Here is a 19,468-nt window from a genome sequence, read left to right as displayed (position 1 = left end):
TTATTTTTTTTGCATGGCTTATATATTTCCATAATTGATACGTTCCTAGCACTCATACACATTTCATAGTGGCCTGTTGAGGTGTAGCATGTACTCGTCGACAATGCCATACAAACGAATGCCAGCTGCCGTAGATCACGAAGAAGGAAGAAATGCAATGGCAAATCGAAACCACCAGAGAGCAGTGCCGGCATCATTTTTTTTAACTGATTTTTCACAAAAAAAGGCAACAATTCCAAGCATTTACAAGCACTTCACCCAAAAACAAGCACTTTCCAATTTTTGAAAACACATCAAATGTAAGCATTTTCAAGGATTACAAGCACCCAAAAAAACCTGCATTTTTTTTGTTGCTCCTAAATTTTGTTGCACTTCTTTTTATGTATATGATTACGTCACATATATGTAGATACATATTGGTTTGATGTGACTGTGTCGGCTCACAGGAAGATGCATTATCCTTTTTTTAATGAACATTGCACTATTATTATAACTTCGATTAGTCTCTAAGCACTATGTTGTATAACTTTTTCCTGTATTTTATCCTGATAGTCCTTTATCTTTTTTTCTTCATGACTTGACCTAAAAGTCTTTATTACATGTATACCCAAGAGTGCAATGTCCAATCTTATTGAATACAATGTTTCACAACGTTGATATTCATGACAAAAAGACAAGTGAATTCAATTCAATTGATGCAAGTCGAAATCAAGGCTTCAAATGCAAATCCACAATTTGGTGTAAAAATCCTACTCACCCCGCTTGGCTCGAGCAGACGGTTGCGAGGACCGATGTGATATTTGCGAGTTTCCGCTGGAGCTGTTGCGCCGCTGGTAGGTGGGCTGCTGAGGCTGGTGCAGCTGGACGTGGCCCGATTCCATGGAGGTGCCGAAGTTGACAGAGCGTAAGGTGTTACTGGAGCTGTGCCTGCTCCGTGCAGCTGAGGAAGCGTTGGTAGTTGCAGCTGAGTTGGCTTCCGATTCCCTCTCGCTATCGTCTCTGCGGCTCCCTTCGTCCTCTGATTCGCTTTGACGGGACGCAGCCCGCCTCTCCTTGGGGTTATCGTCGTCCCACAGGCCGTGGCACTGTAATGGCGAGGTGTCAAATTCATTATCGCACTAGGCAAAAACTAACAATTGTCAACCAAATTGTGAGTTTTCTGTTGGTTAATCGCATCAAATATCTGCGTGCTAAAACAAGCGGGCCTGCAAGGGAAGGGCAAATGGGGGAATGTCCGCCTTCCCTTTCCTCTCCACCAAGTCATGTCAGCTATAAAAGGGGATGCACCCACCCCTCAGCCTCTTTTCTGCAGGACGAGGGATGCATGAGCATTTCCCCCCAACCACGGGCCAAGGGTGAAAACCCAACGGCTCGAGATCTTTAGATCGCCGGGTGGTCCACAAATGTATGTAGTGTTTATTCGCTATGGTTATCAAGGCTTGCAGAGATGCAAAAGGGAGAAGCAAAAATATGACAACCAAAGAAACAAAGCTTGCGATAATTGAGAAATAAGAAGAGGGAACAGGAATGGTTACCCTTGCTAAGGAATATGGCCATAATCCATCGACAATCGGGATTACTATTGAAATTAAGGAGGTGAATAATGAAAGGAACGATCCTTGCAAATAAAAGTTTTAAAATCAGTTTTCATTTTAATACGCCATCTCCTTCCCTCTCTGCAGCCACCCACTAACTCTATTCTAACAACCATCAAGTCACATCAAAACAATATGTATCTACACATATGTGATGTAATCATATACATGTATATTACATAAGTAGTACTTACTGTATACTATTCTGCGATATTAATATTGTTTTGATCTGGGGTGCTAGAGGTTCCGAACACATTTGCTAACTACAAAAGGTTTCTATTCCCCGATGTAAGCCAATTTCACCTATAGACCCCCACCTCAGGATAAATTCATATTGTATCCTGGGGTCTACAGTGTATTTACTTTTACCTTGAGGATAGACCGATGGAAGAAGAGCGCCAAAAGCTGAACTAAGTCGTAGTGGACGTATCCATCTTTTTTCTCCACTCCAATGATGTTGGGCGGGTGGTACGGGTTGTCCTTCAGTAACTTCTGGTTCTGGTTGAAGGGAAAGAAGCCAAACTGGAAGAAGTATTTGATGACGATGGTGACCTGACGAACACAGAAACACATGTTGTATCAAGGCATATTCCATCTCTTCAAGTGTTAATGTTTTTTAGGCATGGGATGAAATATAGAAATAATAATAAATAATAAAAATAATGCCGGAAATAACAAATAAAATTGAAATGATGATAATTAACTTTTACTTAGTACCTCGGTATAGACAATGGCAGTCATCCAGTAGCGTTTGCTGGGCCGAGGCACCGACAGCATAGCCCACAGAAAGATGGTGACGGGCAGCACCAGAGTTGCGAAGTTAGCCGACACCATGTGGTTGATAATGATAACCAAGAAGCAAACCATCTCAGAGTGCGCCACCAGCATGTTGTACAAGGCATAGCACAGTTGCAGAACCAGCGGCTGACATTGGTAGAATTTCTCAGACTGGTCCAGTTCCTCGTCATAGAACATCCTAAAATAACAGTTGTGCTTACATGATCACACGATAGTCAAGTAAAAAAAAAAAAAATCTGATTAGTCAAAACATAAAGAGAATTAATTGTGAGGAAGGGCCATGGACTTCCACAGTGTTTTTGTAAAAGAAATCTAAGTGTATTGTTGTTAAATACACTCAATTATAGACCCCTGTTTTATTGTGTCTCTCTTAAACATATTTTCATGTTAAAATATGTAATACAATGTTTTTCTAGACCCCTTGTCAGGGCATTTCCCCCACCAATTACCATCAACAACAAATTATTTTGCGTGCCCAAAAACATACCAAATTTTAACTTTATGATGTTTATGCATCTCACTTTGCTAGCTATGTCTCTATGATGCCTGTAAGCCATTTGTCAACACAATTTGAGATGCTGGTCTGCTATTGGTTTGCACCACTGCATTAATAGATGCCGATATGTTTTTGGTTGGACAACTTACCACTCTGTTTTTTTCTCTTAGTTTGGTTTAGGATCTTGTGTGCTTGTTGTAGACTTTTTAAGTTACAGTAATGTGATACATAACTGATGTTTTTGCACTTTATTTGTTAGCTATGGATCCCAAAACTTACAGAGATACTATAAGGGAGAAGAAAAGACATAATCATTGTAACGAAGCTTGCAATTATCAAAAAATATGAAGAAGGCACACGAACCACTACTCTTGCCTAAGTGCTATTTAATCATTACGCATGTATATTACATATAAGTATTACTTATATGATATTTTGTTATTTATCATTTTGATCTGAGCTTCCAGGGGTTCTGAGCTAATTACCATGGTATTCTATCCCCAAATATACTTTTACTTTTGGATCCCAGTCGCAAAACGATTACTGTTATGTCCCGAGGTCAGCTGTACCTGCATAGTAATCATTGAAATGGTTTGCTATTTCTATTTTTTCAATAATTTCCCTGTGATTTTTGATAAATGAATTGAAAAAAATTGGCTACACCTTTATTTCATTTATTATGTCCTGTTGAAATATTAAATGTGTTGCTGCATATCGCTTTTCATTCTTTTAATGGGACACTGTTTAATATTTAGTGCCGCATAGTGTTACAAACGATCATTCAGTAAAGATAAAAGAAAAAGAGAAATACATTTGTATTTCTTTTACAAGTGTAAGAGAAATACATTTGTATTTCTTTTACACAGTGTAATACACACTTAGGTATGCCATGTTTGCCTGGCATCCAGCTGCCACGCTGTGCTCTGTAGCACTGGCCCTGGCTCGCAACAGACATCTAGCGGTCAAATATTACACACTGGTCCTTTTAATCATGACATCGATATTTTAATCAAGTTAATCATTTGTTGGTAATAAATGCACCTTGTGATTATCCATATACGTATTCAAATATAGTTTTTTAATTATTTACTTGGTCTCAATGTGTCCATTCATTTGGCCGTTAAACAGACTCTACATTGTTGTAAATGGTGTTCTGATTTACTGTTGGGAGGGAGGCCCAGAGACTTTCAAACCATCTAAATGGAAATACAGGGTGGTAGTCTTCCTGCAGGGCATTTCTGCCTGACGCGCCTCCTCCGGCGCCTTTGGAATGCTCGTGTGCCCTGAACACTCGGGCCTGACTGGGTCATCAGCTGGGGACCACCGGTCACTGATGTTTCGCTCCTTTAACCCCAGGACATCTCCCGGTGGTGGAGTGATGGCTGGGAAATCTCCCTGCCAACCCCACTGATGCCCTAGGTGTTGCTTGAAGGCCCCCAGTTCCTGTAATTCCTCAGCAGCCACAGCCAGATCTTTTCCGCCTCTTCTGACAGCTCTTTAGTTGCTCTCCGGTTGCCAGCTCCTGTGCATCCAAGGTCTCTGAGCAGGCGGGAGGTTAAGGAGCCCAAAAAACCCCAGCACCCCACCTCCACTGGGCATACTGTAGTTTTCCAGTCAGCCTCCCTGAACTCGGCTGCCAGGTCTTCGTACTTCGCCCGTTTTCTCTCGTATGCTGCCTCTATTCCCTCCTCCCAAGGGACAGTGAGCTCAACCAGGAGGACCGCCTTGCTGGCTACAGACCACAGCCCAATGTCAAGTCAAGTCATCTTCATTTGTATAGCCCTAAATCACGAAGAGTTTCAAAGGGCTTCACAGATTATTACACTATATTACACAGACTATTATCTGGCCGACGATCTCCCTGGGGAACTGCAACTGCCTTTTGAGGTCAACTTTCATTCTCCATTCGCTGGCGGGCGAGTGAAGCCTTCCAGAGTATAACGGGCGAGGGGCATTGGTGTTTTGGCGAACGTTGTCGCCAGCCCTTGCAAACTGGATGAGGTGATTTGATGGAGGAGCTAGCTGACTGTTTGCCTTCTGTCTATACAACCTTCGACTACCTCTGCCAGCTTCTTTAGGACAGCATCGTGCCGCCACCTGTAGCGGCCTAAGGAAAGTGCCATCTTGCAGCTTGAGAGGATATGCTGAAGGCTCGCAATGATGGTACTACAGAGGGGGCAGATCGCATCAGTGCTGAACCACAGATGTAGATTTTGGGGGCAGGGTAGTGTGTTGTAGGTTGCCCGGATCAGAAAGCTGAGCCTGGCTTGAGGGATCTTCCACCAGGTCGCGCCAAGACAAAGGCCTGTCCATGACAAAGGCCTGTCCATGACCCCTTCCCATGTTGTCCAGATGCCCTGTCTGTTCAGGGAAACCACTTTGATGGTATGGCGTTCCTGCTCTGTCACCACCATCTCTTTCCTCTCCCGCTTGGAAGCCTTTGACCAAAAGAGGGGCACGTTGCTCCAACCAACACCTGCTCGCCCTACTAAGACCCTGCCGACCACTTTGTGATGTTTTAACCTGCCGATTGCCTGGTCGATCTCTTATTCTGCCTTCCACCCTCTTCATGTTTGAACTATGGTGCCCGCTGATCTAACAAGATGATCGGAGGACTCTCTCAAATCCATAACCATCCGGGCCTTCTCCTTCTTGTATCCTCGGCTGATGGAATGCAGCGGCAGTTGGAGTATGTTCCGACCAAAGAGGCCCACGTCTGAGAGGCATCTTGGCAGCCTCAGCCACTTGCCAGCCTATACAGCTTGCTTTCCAGTAAGGAAGGGACCTCACTCACCTTCAAAGGCCACATCCCCTGATGGTATAGTATGTGCTGGTAACGCCATACTTTGTATTTGCCTGGGAGCTGGCTCTGATTGATCCTGGCTAGGCCATCCGCAAGCTGTTTCTTCACAGCCTCTTAGACTCAGATGGCTTGATCTTCATTCTTGCCCAGCCTACAATCTCATCAAAAGACTGGTGTGAAGCTGGGATTTTGGGAAATTTCTACTGACTTAGGCTTTGTTTCTGTTACAGCACTTTGTGTTTCGCCCCTTTAGTATGGAAATGATTGTCAGCCATTTTAAAACTGCAACTGCGAAACAATCAGGTTGTTTTGTACTCACAAGCCCCGAATATTCTTTGTTTTGATCTACTATTTTGAAATACAAAACCTCAATGGAACTTCTCAATTCCATCAGTTATTTTACATGTCACAAAAATGGATGTTAAAGCGAACACGTTAAGAAAAAGTCTGTCCTCCTTAAACCCAAAGCACTTTTTGTACATTTTTTAAGACTAAATTTACAGGGGACGCTATGTTTTGCTCTAAATGGTAAATGTCCAAGAAATAACAAGATTTCTTACTTGTTGAGCAGCAGCTCACTGGCAGTGAGTTCAGTGGTCATGGACGGCAGCAAAATGTCCGAGCGGCTGTCCGAACGGCTGTCTGATGTCATCAACATTCGCCGTCGTCTCCTGTTGCCGTCGTCGCTTTCGTCGTCGCTCATCTCCAGTCGGTCAAAGCTGACCGCCTTGCTGTAACTCGGTGGAACTTCACCATCCGATGTCCTGGAGGCGTCTGTGTCCACAAGCTTGCGGCGTTCTACTCCTTCCTCGCTTTCACTGTCCCCCTGCAGGCGGTTCAATGGAACTTCGTTCTGATGGAAAGACCCCCAGATGACACTCCTCTCCCCGGGTTCCATTTCCTGTTTGTCATCATTGAGGACACACCCCTGCTCAGGTTCTATTTCTTGTGTTGCGTCATCTAGGACACACCCTTCCTCTGGTTCCAATTCCTGTCGGTCGTCCTCTAGAACACACCCCGTTTCAGGTTCTACTTCCTGTTCATCATCGTCAAGAAACTGACCCTCCTCAGGTTCTACTTCCAGTGCATCGTGATCAAGAAACTGCCCCTCCTCCGGTTCTACTACCTGTGCATCGTGATCAAGAAACTGCCCCTCCTCCGGTTCTACTACCTGTTCACCATCATCAAGAAACCTCCCCTCCTCAGGTTCTATTTCCTCTCTGTCATCAGGTTCCTCCTCGCCTTCTCCCCCTTCCTGGCCGGCATCAGCCTCAGAACTTCTGCTAGCTGGGCCCTCGACCTCAAAGTTCTTCAGATCCTGGGATTTCTGAGAAAGACTTCGTTGTTTGTGCTGATGATCTCGCTCGTCCTCCGCTTCTTCTTCTATGGTTTCAGTGGTGCCCTGTCTGGAAGATTTAACTCATAAGTTTTCAAGAAACAATATACAGCACTTACACTTCAAAATAAAAGAAAGCCAGCGCTAAAAATGACAACGGAACTGAACTACAGTGACATAATATATTTACCTCTGCAAAGGAAGTTGGTAAACCATAAGTTACTTATTCAGTTTTTGTAAACTGTTTGGATACCATATGGATCATTTGGAAACTAAATGTATTTTACAAAATGTATCATTCAGTTTGAAAATAATGTGATTCATTTTAAGTCAACATATATATTCAAACTTATTTAAAGTCATCAAAGTTTCATTCTCGTTAACCTACCACAGACTGCTATAGACGTTAAAGATCAATTTGAGGAAGGTTGCCATAAAAAGCTACAGATGTCAAATATATATAATATTTAGCCTCCCATAAACAGTTACAGACATTAGAAGATACATTTTAGCTAGGCTGCTATTAACACCTATAGACCTCAAAAGATCAATTTTAGCTAGCCTGCGATAAACAGCTATAGACAAGTAATTCCTATAGACAGGTGTAGACATCAAATATCCATTTTAGCTAGATTACTGTAAACGGCTAAAGATGTCAGAAATCCCTTTTGGCTAGGCTGCTATAAACAGTTATAGAAGTCAAAGATCTTCTTTAGCTAGGCTGCCATAAACAGCTACATACATCAAAGATTCATATTAGTCAGGCTGCAATAAACAGCTCTAGTCATCGAAGATAAATTTTAGTTAGGTTGCCCTGAACAGCTACAGACATCAAATATCCGTTTTAGCAAAGCTGTCATAAAAAGCTGTAGCTCCTGGCAAGAGATAAAATAATAATGCAAGATGAAATGATACACATTTACATGAAAGAATGAATTAATGCGGAGAGTGTGTGTGTGCGTGTGTTGCATCCAAGGGCGGTTGCACCTGGACACTAAGCTGCTGCCGCTGTCCACAGACGACGTGGACATGTCCAGGCCATACATCTTACGCAGTTTGGGCCGCGCCCGCTCGCTGGTTTTGGGGATGCACTCCGGCATCCCGTCTAGATCCTCCAGTGTGGACTGGCGGGAAAACAAGGTGGTGGCCTCGGTGTATGCACTGAGAACGCCAGGGTGGTTGAAGATGTGGGATGAGATGGCAAGTTAGTGCTCGGGTGATATGGACTCAGAATGACATGGTAACAGTTTGACCGAATGAAGTGTCTGATGAAAAGATCTTGACCCAAACTCTGGGTTTACCTTGACATGCTGTCCCTGGAGGCAGTAGAGGCCTGGCTCTCCATCCGGTAGCCTCGCCGCCGCCGCCGAACCCTGTTGGAGCTTCCCGCCGACTCGTCCTCACTGAGCAGGTCCATACTGGCCTGCCGGGACATGTTGAGCCTCATGGCCTTCTGGTAGTAGACGTGAATGCTTTCCCTGGATGGCACATTTCCCTTACGGAGGTTGAGAGTGGCAGGATTATCAAAAGGGTGAAAAAAAAAAAACGGACCAAAACAATCCAGCTTTTAGGATTGTTTTGTATAATGACACTCACTATTTTAGGTTTTACAGTAAACCCCTGGGATACGACTGTGGTGCCCCTACGACAACAGTTTTTGTTTAACAAATAAGTAACTGTGTTTAAAAGGCTGGGAAATTATATGGGTTCACTAAGAAGTGTTATGCGTGTATATTTTATCTTTATTCCAACTTCATGATGAAAAATGTGAAATAACTATGCTTGCGAGTTCACGCATCACGTCCTGTTTTTGTTTCAGTCGTCTTCAGTAGCGACACACGGCTCACAGGACGAGTGCACGATATTTCTGTCTCCACTGAGTCAAGGACTGCACAGTCCACAATTACACCATCCCTTGATCTGAAACCGGCATGCGGGCAAGGAAAAACTCAAAAACTTCAGCACAAGGAAATTAAGAAACAATAGTAGACATGAATCTTTATGATCTAACTCAGAAGGTTTGAATTTGAATTTGTTGTTTATCTCTTATGGTAGGGAAAATGCCACAAAAAGGGAGCGAAAACACATCTGTTAGGTGAAAAAGTCATAAGGCGGGTAAACGCCATATCCCAGGGTTCTACCACACACTATGCACAACAACGGTGTGAGGTGCTCAAAAGCAGCACAAGGTATTGCAGTGGAGTAGAAAATGCCAGCATGCTGTGTCACCGCCAGCAATGCTCATTACCTTCTTGACCTCCCTCGTGAGCATGCAGCGCTCGATGCGCAGCACGGTGGAGATGTCGATGTACTCTCGGCACACTTCATTCATCCAGCGAGTGAAGCTGTCCACGGTGGTCTGCAGCAGCACCCACGTGAACTTGATGAGGTTGAACACGCGCTTGAAGATGTTGTCTGGACACGGTTCAAGGAGTTAGCATGAGATGGAAGAAGGAGCAGTGAAAGAAATAGAAGAAGCCAACCTGGACCAGAGTTGTTATCGTCTTGATCGAGACTGTCAGACAGTTCGTTTATCTCGATGCCAACGTGAGCTTCTGCACCACACAAAGAGATTTAAAAAGACATTTAAATACTGTATGCCACTAGACTCAAATCCAGCATGGTCCATTTGCTTAAACCAATTCACACCGAGGCCTTTCTGACATTTGCTTGAGTGCACTTGAATGATGTCTTATGGTAATACCAAAACATAACTTTCTGGTAGAAACAAAACTTCTCACAAGTACTGAATTGCATCCAAAGAACACCACAGCCACAGTGAAAAGTTGGGAGTGGAAACATTATGCTTTACGTTTTTTTCTTTTAAAAGATCAGAATGAGTTCTCCATGTGAAGAAGAAAAGAAATGGGGCCATTTATCAAGATATTTTACGTGAAATGTTTTTATCAGCAAGGTTTGGGTCTTGTGCCATGGCAATGATCCCAAACACACTACAAAGAAAGATTTATGGTCCTGGACACCCATAGCCAGTCTCCAGATCTCTACCCTATAGAGAATCTTTGGAGGGAGTTGAATTGACTTGATTTCCTGGAATGCTTTTCTCATTGAGTCTCTTATAGTTGAGATACAGCATTCTTTTGATTTTCGTAGTTATTTCGTTCCATAACCAAGCGTATTAAGTCAACTTCTGCGAAGTAGAGACTATATAATACTGTGACACAATGGTTTACTAGTACATAGTAGAGACAAATAATCAACACAAACTCCAGTATACTGAAAACCTCAGTTATATTTAAGAAGTATTGTACACCTGTACTACTGAATTCATGTTAAAAACTGTTTCAAAACTATTTGACAACTATTATTCAAGTCATATTTGTAAACCCCTTAATCACAAAACGTCTCAGTTTGTCACTTACCCTCCTTTTTGTTTTTCTTGCGCCTGCCTCCTTTGGTGTATCTTTTCCAGAACTTGCGTTTGTCTTTAGCTCTCGCCTTTAGGGCTGCTTTGGGGTCTTTGATCCATGTGCGGTAGAGGAACTGCATTTTAATGCCAGACGCAATATAAGAACAACAAATCAAATGTGCCCTTATGTTGACAGCCACAAACATGCAGAAAACAGAGCAAACAGGATACATGCATTAAATGTTTCAATACTAAACTGTGCAATTGACACATTTAATCACCCAAGAACAATCACAGCAGGCAAAAGGTCGTCACAACCACGTTTACAGTAAAACACTCAATATGGACGCCAGAGGGTTTTTGTAATAGATAATGGCCTTACAAATCCAATGGATCGATTTAGAGCAGGGATTGACAATCTTTTTGATTCTGAGCGCTACTCTTCTGTTACCGATTTGAGCAAAGGGATACCAGTTTGAAACTTATTTCAAATGTAACTCATTACTATGTTGTTACCATATTGTAATTTTTAGAAGCAGGGTTAAAATAGTCTCAGACAACCACTAAACCATCTGCGTTGTATCAGGGCATTATGAAACTTTGTTTATCATTATAGACCTCCAAACAACAGATTTCACACAAGCAAATCCAATCAAACAAAAAATTGTGTGATTATATCAATTATATCACATATAATTTTTCACAAAGGCTTATAACAAAATGTGACAATTACTTAGTCCTTATTTCAAACAAAAGAAGCATTTTTAGGTTTGCAACCCGAATAAATAAATCTACACACATTGGTATCGGACAGGAAAAATTGGTATTGACCCATCCCTATGTGTAAGCATGCATAGACATTCAAAACAGACAGCCGGTGTTTTACCTTTCCTGCCTTTATTACATACTGAAGCACAGTTTTAGGTAGCCTTATGACCGACTTAGGCAAGGCCAGAACGGCCGATACAAACTTCCCGATAGCTCGCTACAGAGGGGGAAGATGTGAGTAGAGAAAGAAGGTTAGCAGGTTGAGGTCGGGATTGAGGTGGACACAATTAGGAGATTTTGTTGAAATGGTTAGTAGAGAGAATAAGGCATCAATGTTTTCCTTAAAGGTTATAAATGTTATAAATACAGTAGACGCCTGGGATACAGTCTGGAATATGTTGTAATTAGGCCCCTCTTTAAGGAATTTTCCCCACTATATGTAACGGGTGTAATAATAACTTTTGTTTTATTGAAATTCCTGCTGAAATATGTGTATGGTTTTTGGTAAGTGTCCTGCAATGATGAGTCCAACAGTGCCACCTGCTGGTATGGGGTAGGGTTTGTTTTGGCTTTTGACATGTGACCGGAAGGCGGGGTTTTGTTGGCAGTCTACAGAGCGAGCTGCCAACGGTAAGACACATCTTTTGGTGCTCCACAAAAAAGTTAATTTTAAACATTAAAACCTCAGCTGGCAAATCTCTTAACATGCACAGTAATGCGATTGATGTTGTCAAGCAGTTTGGATTTATTTTCGTTTTGTTTCTGTTCTACTAAAATGTTAATTCCCCTTGTAGAGATCAAAGAGATCAAAGCAAGCAGAGAAGCTAATATTGTGACTCATTTCATTTGCAGGTAAATTGTATCCATTTTTATACTCATTATTGTTAATATTTATATTTTCTCATATATATAAAAAAGGATGATGTTGGTTAAAATTCAGACTAAAGAAAAATATGTTGAATTCATTGTAAACGTAAAAAAAACACTATACGATCTCTTGTTAAAAGTATCTTGTTAAAATGGATGTAAAAATGTATTGTGATATTCTAAAATGTATTTTATGTAAATTGAAAAGCAAGCTCTTTGATATGCTTTGGGCAGTCTACAGAGAGAGCTGCCAACGAGATCAAAGCCAGCACAGAAGCTAATCACGTGTTGTGACTCATTTCATTTGCAGAAACTGTAATAAAAACCTTATCATCCAGTCCAGCGTGAATGTGGATCTTTGGTGGGGCAGGTACACTGCGGTTACATATACAAAATTTAAAACAAATTAGTCTGCATGCTCAAAGATGCATGTATTTAAAACTTTGCAGTGCTTGTGCGAGTTATTTTCTAAGATGCCGGTCTGCAATTGGTATTAAACCCTAGCTTTTTATTTGTGTGGGTCACAGCATCATGAAAATGCAGATATACAACTGGCTGAACTATATTCCATGATGCCTTTCTCTTCATTCATTCTTAAAGACTTAACAAGTTGTCGGTACAATACTGTATTTTGTGTACTGCATTTATTTGCTATGAGTCCCAAGGCTTGCTGTAATGCTAAAGAAGCAAAAAACATGATCACTATGGAAACAGTCAGCACCTAGCCTGACACCGTACCTTAGAGGGCGCCAACAGGCAGAATGACTGGATGACCACACACCTGTTTATCATGATCCGCACCTTAATCCGGATAGCGGTGTCTAAGGATTGTGCTGGCAGAAGAAGCTGTCAGACCCTAGCTTGCCATTTGATGTTACTATATGTGTGCTTCACATCGATTAATTGTTGACTTCCCAACTTTGCCAGCCATGAGTTTTTTGTTACGTTTTCTCCCCCTCCCATGTGCGAAGTGACATTCGTTATTTCCCTTTGCCCCCCATAAACTCTTATTATTAAGCTTGTGTGTGTACTTGGCTTCATCTCACCAAAACATAACAGAAACAAAACTTGTGATAATCAAGAAATATATAAGGCACACTAGAGGTAAGATCAGGCCTAAAAAGACACCCAGCCCGACCGCTTAACTTGATTTAAAAGACTGAGCCTGAAGGAAACCCGAATGTTCATATCTTATTTGTGAGGACGGAGGGTGATTTTTGCCATCTCCGGGGCCGGGCCTAATATTTTGCCGCTAAGGCACACGCAACATTGACCTCTCTTAGCTGCATGGCTGTAACCAAAAGATGATCAGGACTCGTATTAATCCACCGTCACTGTCTCCTCGCCCCATCACAAGCTCAAGTGAATATTTTTTATAATGTTATTTAATCATATGCACATATATTAGGCATAACTAGTACTTTGTATACACCGTTTTGTTATTTTGATGTTTTCATCTCCTAGAGGGCATTAGCTAACTACAGTAGGTCTGCTATCCCCCGATATTGCCGGCAGACTCATGTTGTATCCCGGGGGTCTACTGTGTGTTAATAAAAAATTGTGATGCACTGCAGAAAAGTACCTGGAAGGCGGACCTCCTCGGCGGCTCCTCGTCTTTCAAATCCTCCTCCTCTTCCTCTTCCTCGCTGTCGGTTTCAAATAAGTAATACTCGCCACTTCTGACCACTGACGAGGACAGTACAAGGTTTTACTTTGGCGGCGCACAGACGACGAGGAAGAAAAAAAAAACACCGAATCGGACGTGACGAGCACAAAGCGCTGATGCGATATGTGTTTTGTCATTTGAGTCCACAGCAGAGTTGAAAAGTGACATGGCTGACTTGTGTCCTTGAACAGAACTGCAAGTAGACTGAGGGTGGGAGGATGCTGGGGACGGGGGTGGCAAAATCGGGAGCAATGGGTGCAATAGCAGACATGATCCATATACAAACAGGTGATCAGCTTTTTAATCTGCTCACTGCAAAACGACCTATTTGAAAAATGGAGGTTTAATGTCTAATGCCATCATTGGCACTGAATGTGTTGAGTACTTAAAAGAAAAACAAAATATCTCAAAAAGTGCTTTTTGAGAAAGCATAACAAAAGGCACATTCAAAATCTAGCTTATTATGTTAAAGTTTTTTCTAAAATATAATTTATAGTGTTTTTTCGCTGAATACCTGATCAACAATCTGTCAAAGCAAACTTTTTTGCTAAAATGTAAACATCAAGATGTTTTTTAGGCTCCAATGCAAGTGGACTGTCGCAGCGAGTTTGCACTAGTTTTTCACACCATATTCTAACAAGGTAAAAATCACAATCAAAAATGTATTTTCTCAATCAGAATTGTAACAACTAATTAATCATTTGACAACTTACCGAAAATAAAATTAACCACCAACTTTTTTCTTACATTGTTTTGACCAGTGTTTCTTAACCTTTTTGGAGCGAGAGCAACACATTTTGTTGAATAAATCTTGAGGCACCATACCTGTTAATATAGTAATAAAACCAATGTAAAAGTGTTCACGTAAAAGTAGTAAATTAAAATGTTTTAAAGTATTCTTAAATTGTTTTTGACAAAATGGGCAATGTAGCCCAAGTTGAGTAATATTAACAAAAATGTTTAACTTAAATAAAATACTAATTACATTTTTACCATTTTTTTAGTACAATGAAATAAATATTTTTGTTATTTAACAGTTGGACATTATTTGTTTTTTTGACAGCATTAGCGCAAATGTCAAAATTATTTGCATTAATTCCTCGTTTTTCGCAGGTGTTGCGTTCCAAAAAGTACCCGGAATAGTCAAAATCTGTGCAGTAGCAACCTTTACTTTTTTACAATTTTTATACGGCTCCAAGAAGAGGTGGATGGTATGAGGATGTCAATGATGACTCTGTAAGCGGATCTACCCAGCAGCATATTTTTTACTCAAGTAGTCAGGAAACTTACAGAGGTGAAAAGTAGATGTAGCAGTATGATACGTCCTGTTTTTTTCATCCTCCCCCCAAAAATACTATTAAGTTTTGTTTTTTTCTGTCAAATGAAAGTGATGTTATGCACAGTAAATAAATAAATTATTTCTCATTTTCTGCTTACGCTACCTTGCTACAGAGTTTCCAGTTTGTCTATTTAACAAACCAACCAAACAGACATAAAAAAACAACAAAAAAAGGATAAGTAAAAAGCTAGGTACACCTGTTGGTTATGCTCATGCTTGCAAGCAAAGAATGAAACCTTTTGAGGCAAAGAGGACTTCATATCTTTGCACGAAAACATCATAAAACGCGAGTGATTCCCTACCGCGGGCTCCTCTGGCGCTCGAAACAAAAGTGCCGTTAGTCCTTTTCCTATTTGCTTCCTTCTTCTCGTGTCTATTTAGGGTCGTCTCATTACTCTACAATACACACCTAGTCAATCTTCAGAGTTTTTACACCTGTTTTATGGCCAAATTCAAGCACTTTCAAGGACTTAAAAAGTCAATTTTTCTATTTCTCCAGTACCATTAAAATGAGAAACCCAATGTGAATGAAATCATATTCCTGTTGTTTGAGGTCACCAAGTACTGCCTGTAGGAAAATGAATGGAATTTTCTGTGCCTCATTCCATTAGTGTTTGCTGCTGTCTCCGTTTGATCTATGTTGTATCAATTTTTCTTGTTCTTTTTCTTACAGATGGCACTTGATGACGTCGAACTGTAGAAAGAGGTAAGTCAATTCTTGGAAACTTCGACTTATGAGTAAACTATGGCGTGTTGGTGTCATTTTTAAGCAGACTTTTTTCATCTTTATTTAATGCGTGGTCTATAGAGTCAGACTGCTGAGTAACATTGCAACAGTTTTAAGCATTTACAAGCACTTCGGCCAAAATTCTAGCCCTTCAACCCTTGAAAACACAACATTAAACTTTAACATTTTTAAGGATTTCAAGCACCTGTACGAACCCTGAATCTTTTAATGTGCGACAGTCAGCCGGCGTCCTTAAATAGACACAGAAAAGGACTAAAAAGGAGCAGAGGACGACGGCCAGTGCCTAAGGGGCCCGGATAGGGAATCCTCGTGGACGTTCTGGTCGAGGACACAAGGGCCGATTGGGAGCGGAGGAGTGAGCAAAAGAGGGGGGGAGGGTTAACCTACTGGAAGCATGGTCAACCCACGGCCTCCACCAGTTCTTTTTTTTGGTCTTGGCTTTGGCTCGCTGCGCTCCTAAAATTTGACAAATGACATCAGTGCATCACAACACAAAGTAAAAAAGATGAAAGGAAGAGTGGCCACGTTAGCTTAGCGTCATCCACACGGAGTCGGGCTGCGGCCATACCCTCGTCCTCCTGCTCGGGAGGGGCCGGGGCCAGCGTCTGCCCGTCTGTCGATTCCTGGGCCATGCTCAGCATCCTTTCCTTGCCGCGCTTGAACTTCTGCTGACGGACTTTGATGCGCTCCATCCTGTGCGCAACGACACACTTAGTGGAATGTGATACACTCCTTTTACTTCATTAGTTTCTAATTGCCTCTAAAAGGATATTGAAATCCTAAAATAGATTAAAGCAGTACAATGTTCAATGCCAATAATGTCAGAATTTTCCTCATCACCGTCTCATTTTTTTCAGTGTACATACATTTGTAACAAATGTTCCTAATATAACATTGGGTTTTTGAAAAGGGAAAAAAAACAAAAAACAAAAAAAAAACCTATAAAGGGGCTGTCCGGAATTTGGAAATATTCTACTCACTGACGCCATCTTCCGGCTTGGTTTATCATTGCGGCCTCTGTCAAGCTACCTTTATTAGTAAGAGCATTTCCTAGACACGCTCCAATAAACTCTTTATTTGGTGTTTTGACTGTACATGAATCAGGACTTTTCTTATTTTGACTATTTTCATGCTGCATTCACTAATGTAAACAGAATAAAAATTGATTAGCCAAGCATGACGTCACTCTCGAACTTAGTATTAATACGTTTATTGCTATCATTTTCTCATTTTTAATTTTAATTATTTTTTTAGCTTTCATTTTTTATACATGTTTAAAATTCAATTCAATTAAGAAAAAAGGGGGGGAAATAATGCAAAATATATTCAAGTATATTTAAAAATAATACAGAATGACTTTTGACAAAGTTAAAAAAATTAAATAAATATCACATTAAAAAAAAAAATACAAGATGCGAAAATATAAACAAATGCTTCCAAATTAAAAATATATACCTATATAAAATAATGAAAATATGATTTTTTTTAAATAAAAAATAGCTAGAAATCATTTTAAAAATACATTTATTTCTGCTCTTGTTTCTTAATGACAAGAGCATAGGTTGAGCTTGATTGGCACTACTTATTATTACTTTTAATTACTTTTTTCTCAATTTTTTTTTAATTTCTTGAAAGAATTTAATGGCTTTTAATTTTGGAACATGTTTAAATTAAAATTAATTGAAAGAAAAAACTATCTCCAGACAAATAAAATAGAAAATCAAATTAAACATCCAATTAAATAGGATCTAACTAAATAGTAAAATAAATATATTTTGTAAATATGAACTTAACTCACACACTGACTATTTTGTAAAATTTGTAAAATGAACATATAATAAACGAACTAAATTAAAAAAGAGCACAAATGAAATGGAAAAACTACCCAACAAAATTTAAGGATGGAATGATACAGAAAAACATTAAATTGGATAGTTTTAAATAAGATGAACTCATATGAGAGTTAAAATAAAACTTAAACAACAAATTATAATGATATGATATTAATGGAAAAAAACTATAATACAATTAAAGGTATATACACAAGTAGATAATACTATAAGGCAAAATGTGCCAAACATGCATTAAGTCCAAAATAACTTATCTGCAATCAATCAGAGTGACTTCATTTTCCTCATGTTGAGGTTTTTGAGTTTTTCCTTGCCCTGATGTAAGTTTTAGATCAGGGGGTGGTGTAAATAGTCTGTGGTTTGCAATAGTCTGTGGTCTGTGCAAACCTATGAGACTCCTTGTGATTAAGGACTATACAAATAAACATGATATGACTTGACATGTGTGCAACAATTTTTTGAGACATATTTCTCCCCATATATGTGTTAGGTAAAATGACAGTATTTTTTGTAACTTACATTTTCAGTAGCAGGAAATTATTACCATGAAAATTATATATCTTAGTTTTTTCCAAGTGCCATATACAAGCATATACAAGCACTTGACCCAAAATTCAAGCACTTTTCAAACCTTGAAAACGCAAGAATAAGATCGAAGCATTTCCAAGGATTTCAAGCACCAATACGAACATTGACACGTGTAATCAACTAAAAGCACAGCTCTGATTGAAATGTAATCATAATTGTAATCTCACTGTCGTTTCAGCTGCTCCACAGATTTGCGTTCTTCCTCCAGGCGTGCCCTCACGGCCTTCACGATGGTGGCCTGGAAAAGCTCGGCGCCCCTGGAGGCCAGGATCTGCGAGGCCCTGATGTCGGCCACCACGTGCAGGAAGTAGTAGCTCATGAAGACGCGGCGCTGCAGCAGCAGGAAGGCGAAGCAGATGCTGTCCCAGATGATGCCCGCCTCGTCGCTGGGCAGCTCGCAACGCTGGTCCACGTCTACTCCGAATAAACATTTTGATTTTTTCATGCTTCCATGTGGATTACTATGTCTGTTCCTCCCCTTGTTAAGGAATTTTTCCCACCATACATCTTGTGCCCAAAAACTTGAATCTTTGTGGTGTTTGTGCGTGTGACAGTTTAAGTTACGTTTTTCTAAAATACCTGTCTGCTATTTGTTGACATTATAAAAGGTGCTTGTCTGCTATTGGTTTGCTCCATGAAGATAGCGATATGCAAAATTCCTTTCTCTCAATTTGTAAAAATTAGAATCTTATGTAGTGTGCTCTGTGAAGACTGTGCGAGTTATTGTAAAACAATAGTTTTTTTGTTCTGTATTTTTTTTGCTAGATTTACAGCAATGCTAAAGGGAGAGCAAATACATGATAACCATGGAAACGAAGCTTTACATTATCAAGAAATAAAAATAAGGCATACAAATCGTCTTTCTCATAGATAAGGTGTATCGCCTTAACCAAGCAACAACCCGGACTGTTATTGAAAATAAAGAGGTGATTAAAGCGAGAAAATATTTTAAGGCCATGACAGAAGTTGGTAGAAACCGGCTTCTTTTGATGGATCTAATTTCAGCAAAAGACGATCAAATCATTTCAACATGTATCTGTATGGCAAGTTTCAGACAATGAAGCACAACTCAAAATGTTGAATTTCAAAATATGTTACGTGTTTAAGTAAATTTAAATGCTCTTATTTTGTTAGCACTACTTTAAATACTTTAGGTTACTATAAGTACTTTAATTGGCTACTTTAGGTTGGTTTTATTTAATTTAATTAATATACGATTTAGGACATTTTGATAAATAAAGGAAAGA

General features: G+C 40.2%; 1 protein-coding gene across 2 annotated transcripts in view; it reads right to left on the bottom strand.

Moving 5' to 3' along the window:
- The window catches only part of piezo2b (piezo-type mechanosensitive ion channel component 2b), a 119,261-nt gene that overhangs the window by 15,451 nt on the left and 84,342 nt on the right, over nt 1-19,468 (bottom strand). The window contains exons 28-41 of one of the 2 annotated variants that reach the window (XM_088346588.1): nt 18,389-18,635; nt 16,352-16,476; nt 16,171-16,239; nt 13,613-13,716; nt 11,282-11,380; nt 10,409-10,529; nt 9,512-9,583; nt 9,277-9,443; nt 8,330-8,523; nt 8,016-8,189; nt 6,253-7,098; nt 2,313-2,571; nt 1,965-2,147; nt 758-1,085 (exon numbers count right to left, since the gene is read on the bottom strand). In XM_088346588.1, the coding sequence (XP_088202714.1) occupies nt 758-1,085; nt 1,965-2,147; nt 2,313-2,571; nt 6,253-7,098; nt 8,016-8,189; nt 8,330-8,523; nt 9,277-9,443; nt 9,512-9,583; nt 10,409-10,529; nt 11,282-11,380; nt 13,613-13,716; nt 16,171-16,239; nt 16,352-16,476; nt 18,389-18,635 (2,988 nt within the window). The remainder of the gene's footprint in view (nt 1-757; nt 1,086-1,964; nt 2,148-2,312; nt 2,572-6,252; nt 7,099-8,015; nt 8,190-8,329; nt 8,524-9,276; nt 9,444-9,511; nt 9,584-10,408; nt 10,530-11,281; nt 11,381-13,612; nt 13,717-16,170; nt 16,240-16,351; nt 16,477-18,388; nt 18,636-19,468) is intronic. The other variant, XM_088346590.1, reaches the window with a different exon arrangement.

Source organism: Urocampus carinirostris, chromosome 1 (genome assembly GCF_059441175.1).
Source record: "Urocampus carinirostris isolate Australia breed hairy pipefish chromosome 1, RoL_Ucar_1.0, whole genome shotgun sequence".
In the NCBI taxonomy this organism is placed as follows: Eukaryota; Metazoa; Chordata; class Actinopteri; order Syngnathiformes; family Syngnathidae; genus Urocampus; species Urocampus carinirostris.
Note: the sequence above shows the minus strand (reverse complement) of the source record. Positions and strands in the feature narration are given on the sequence as shown.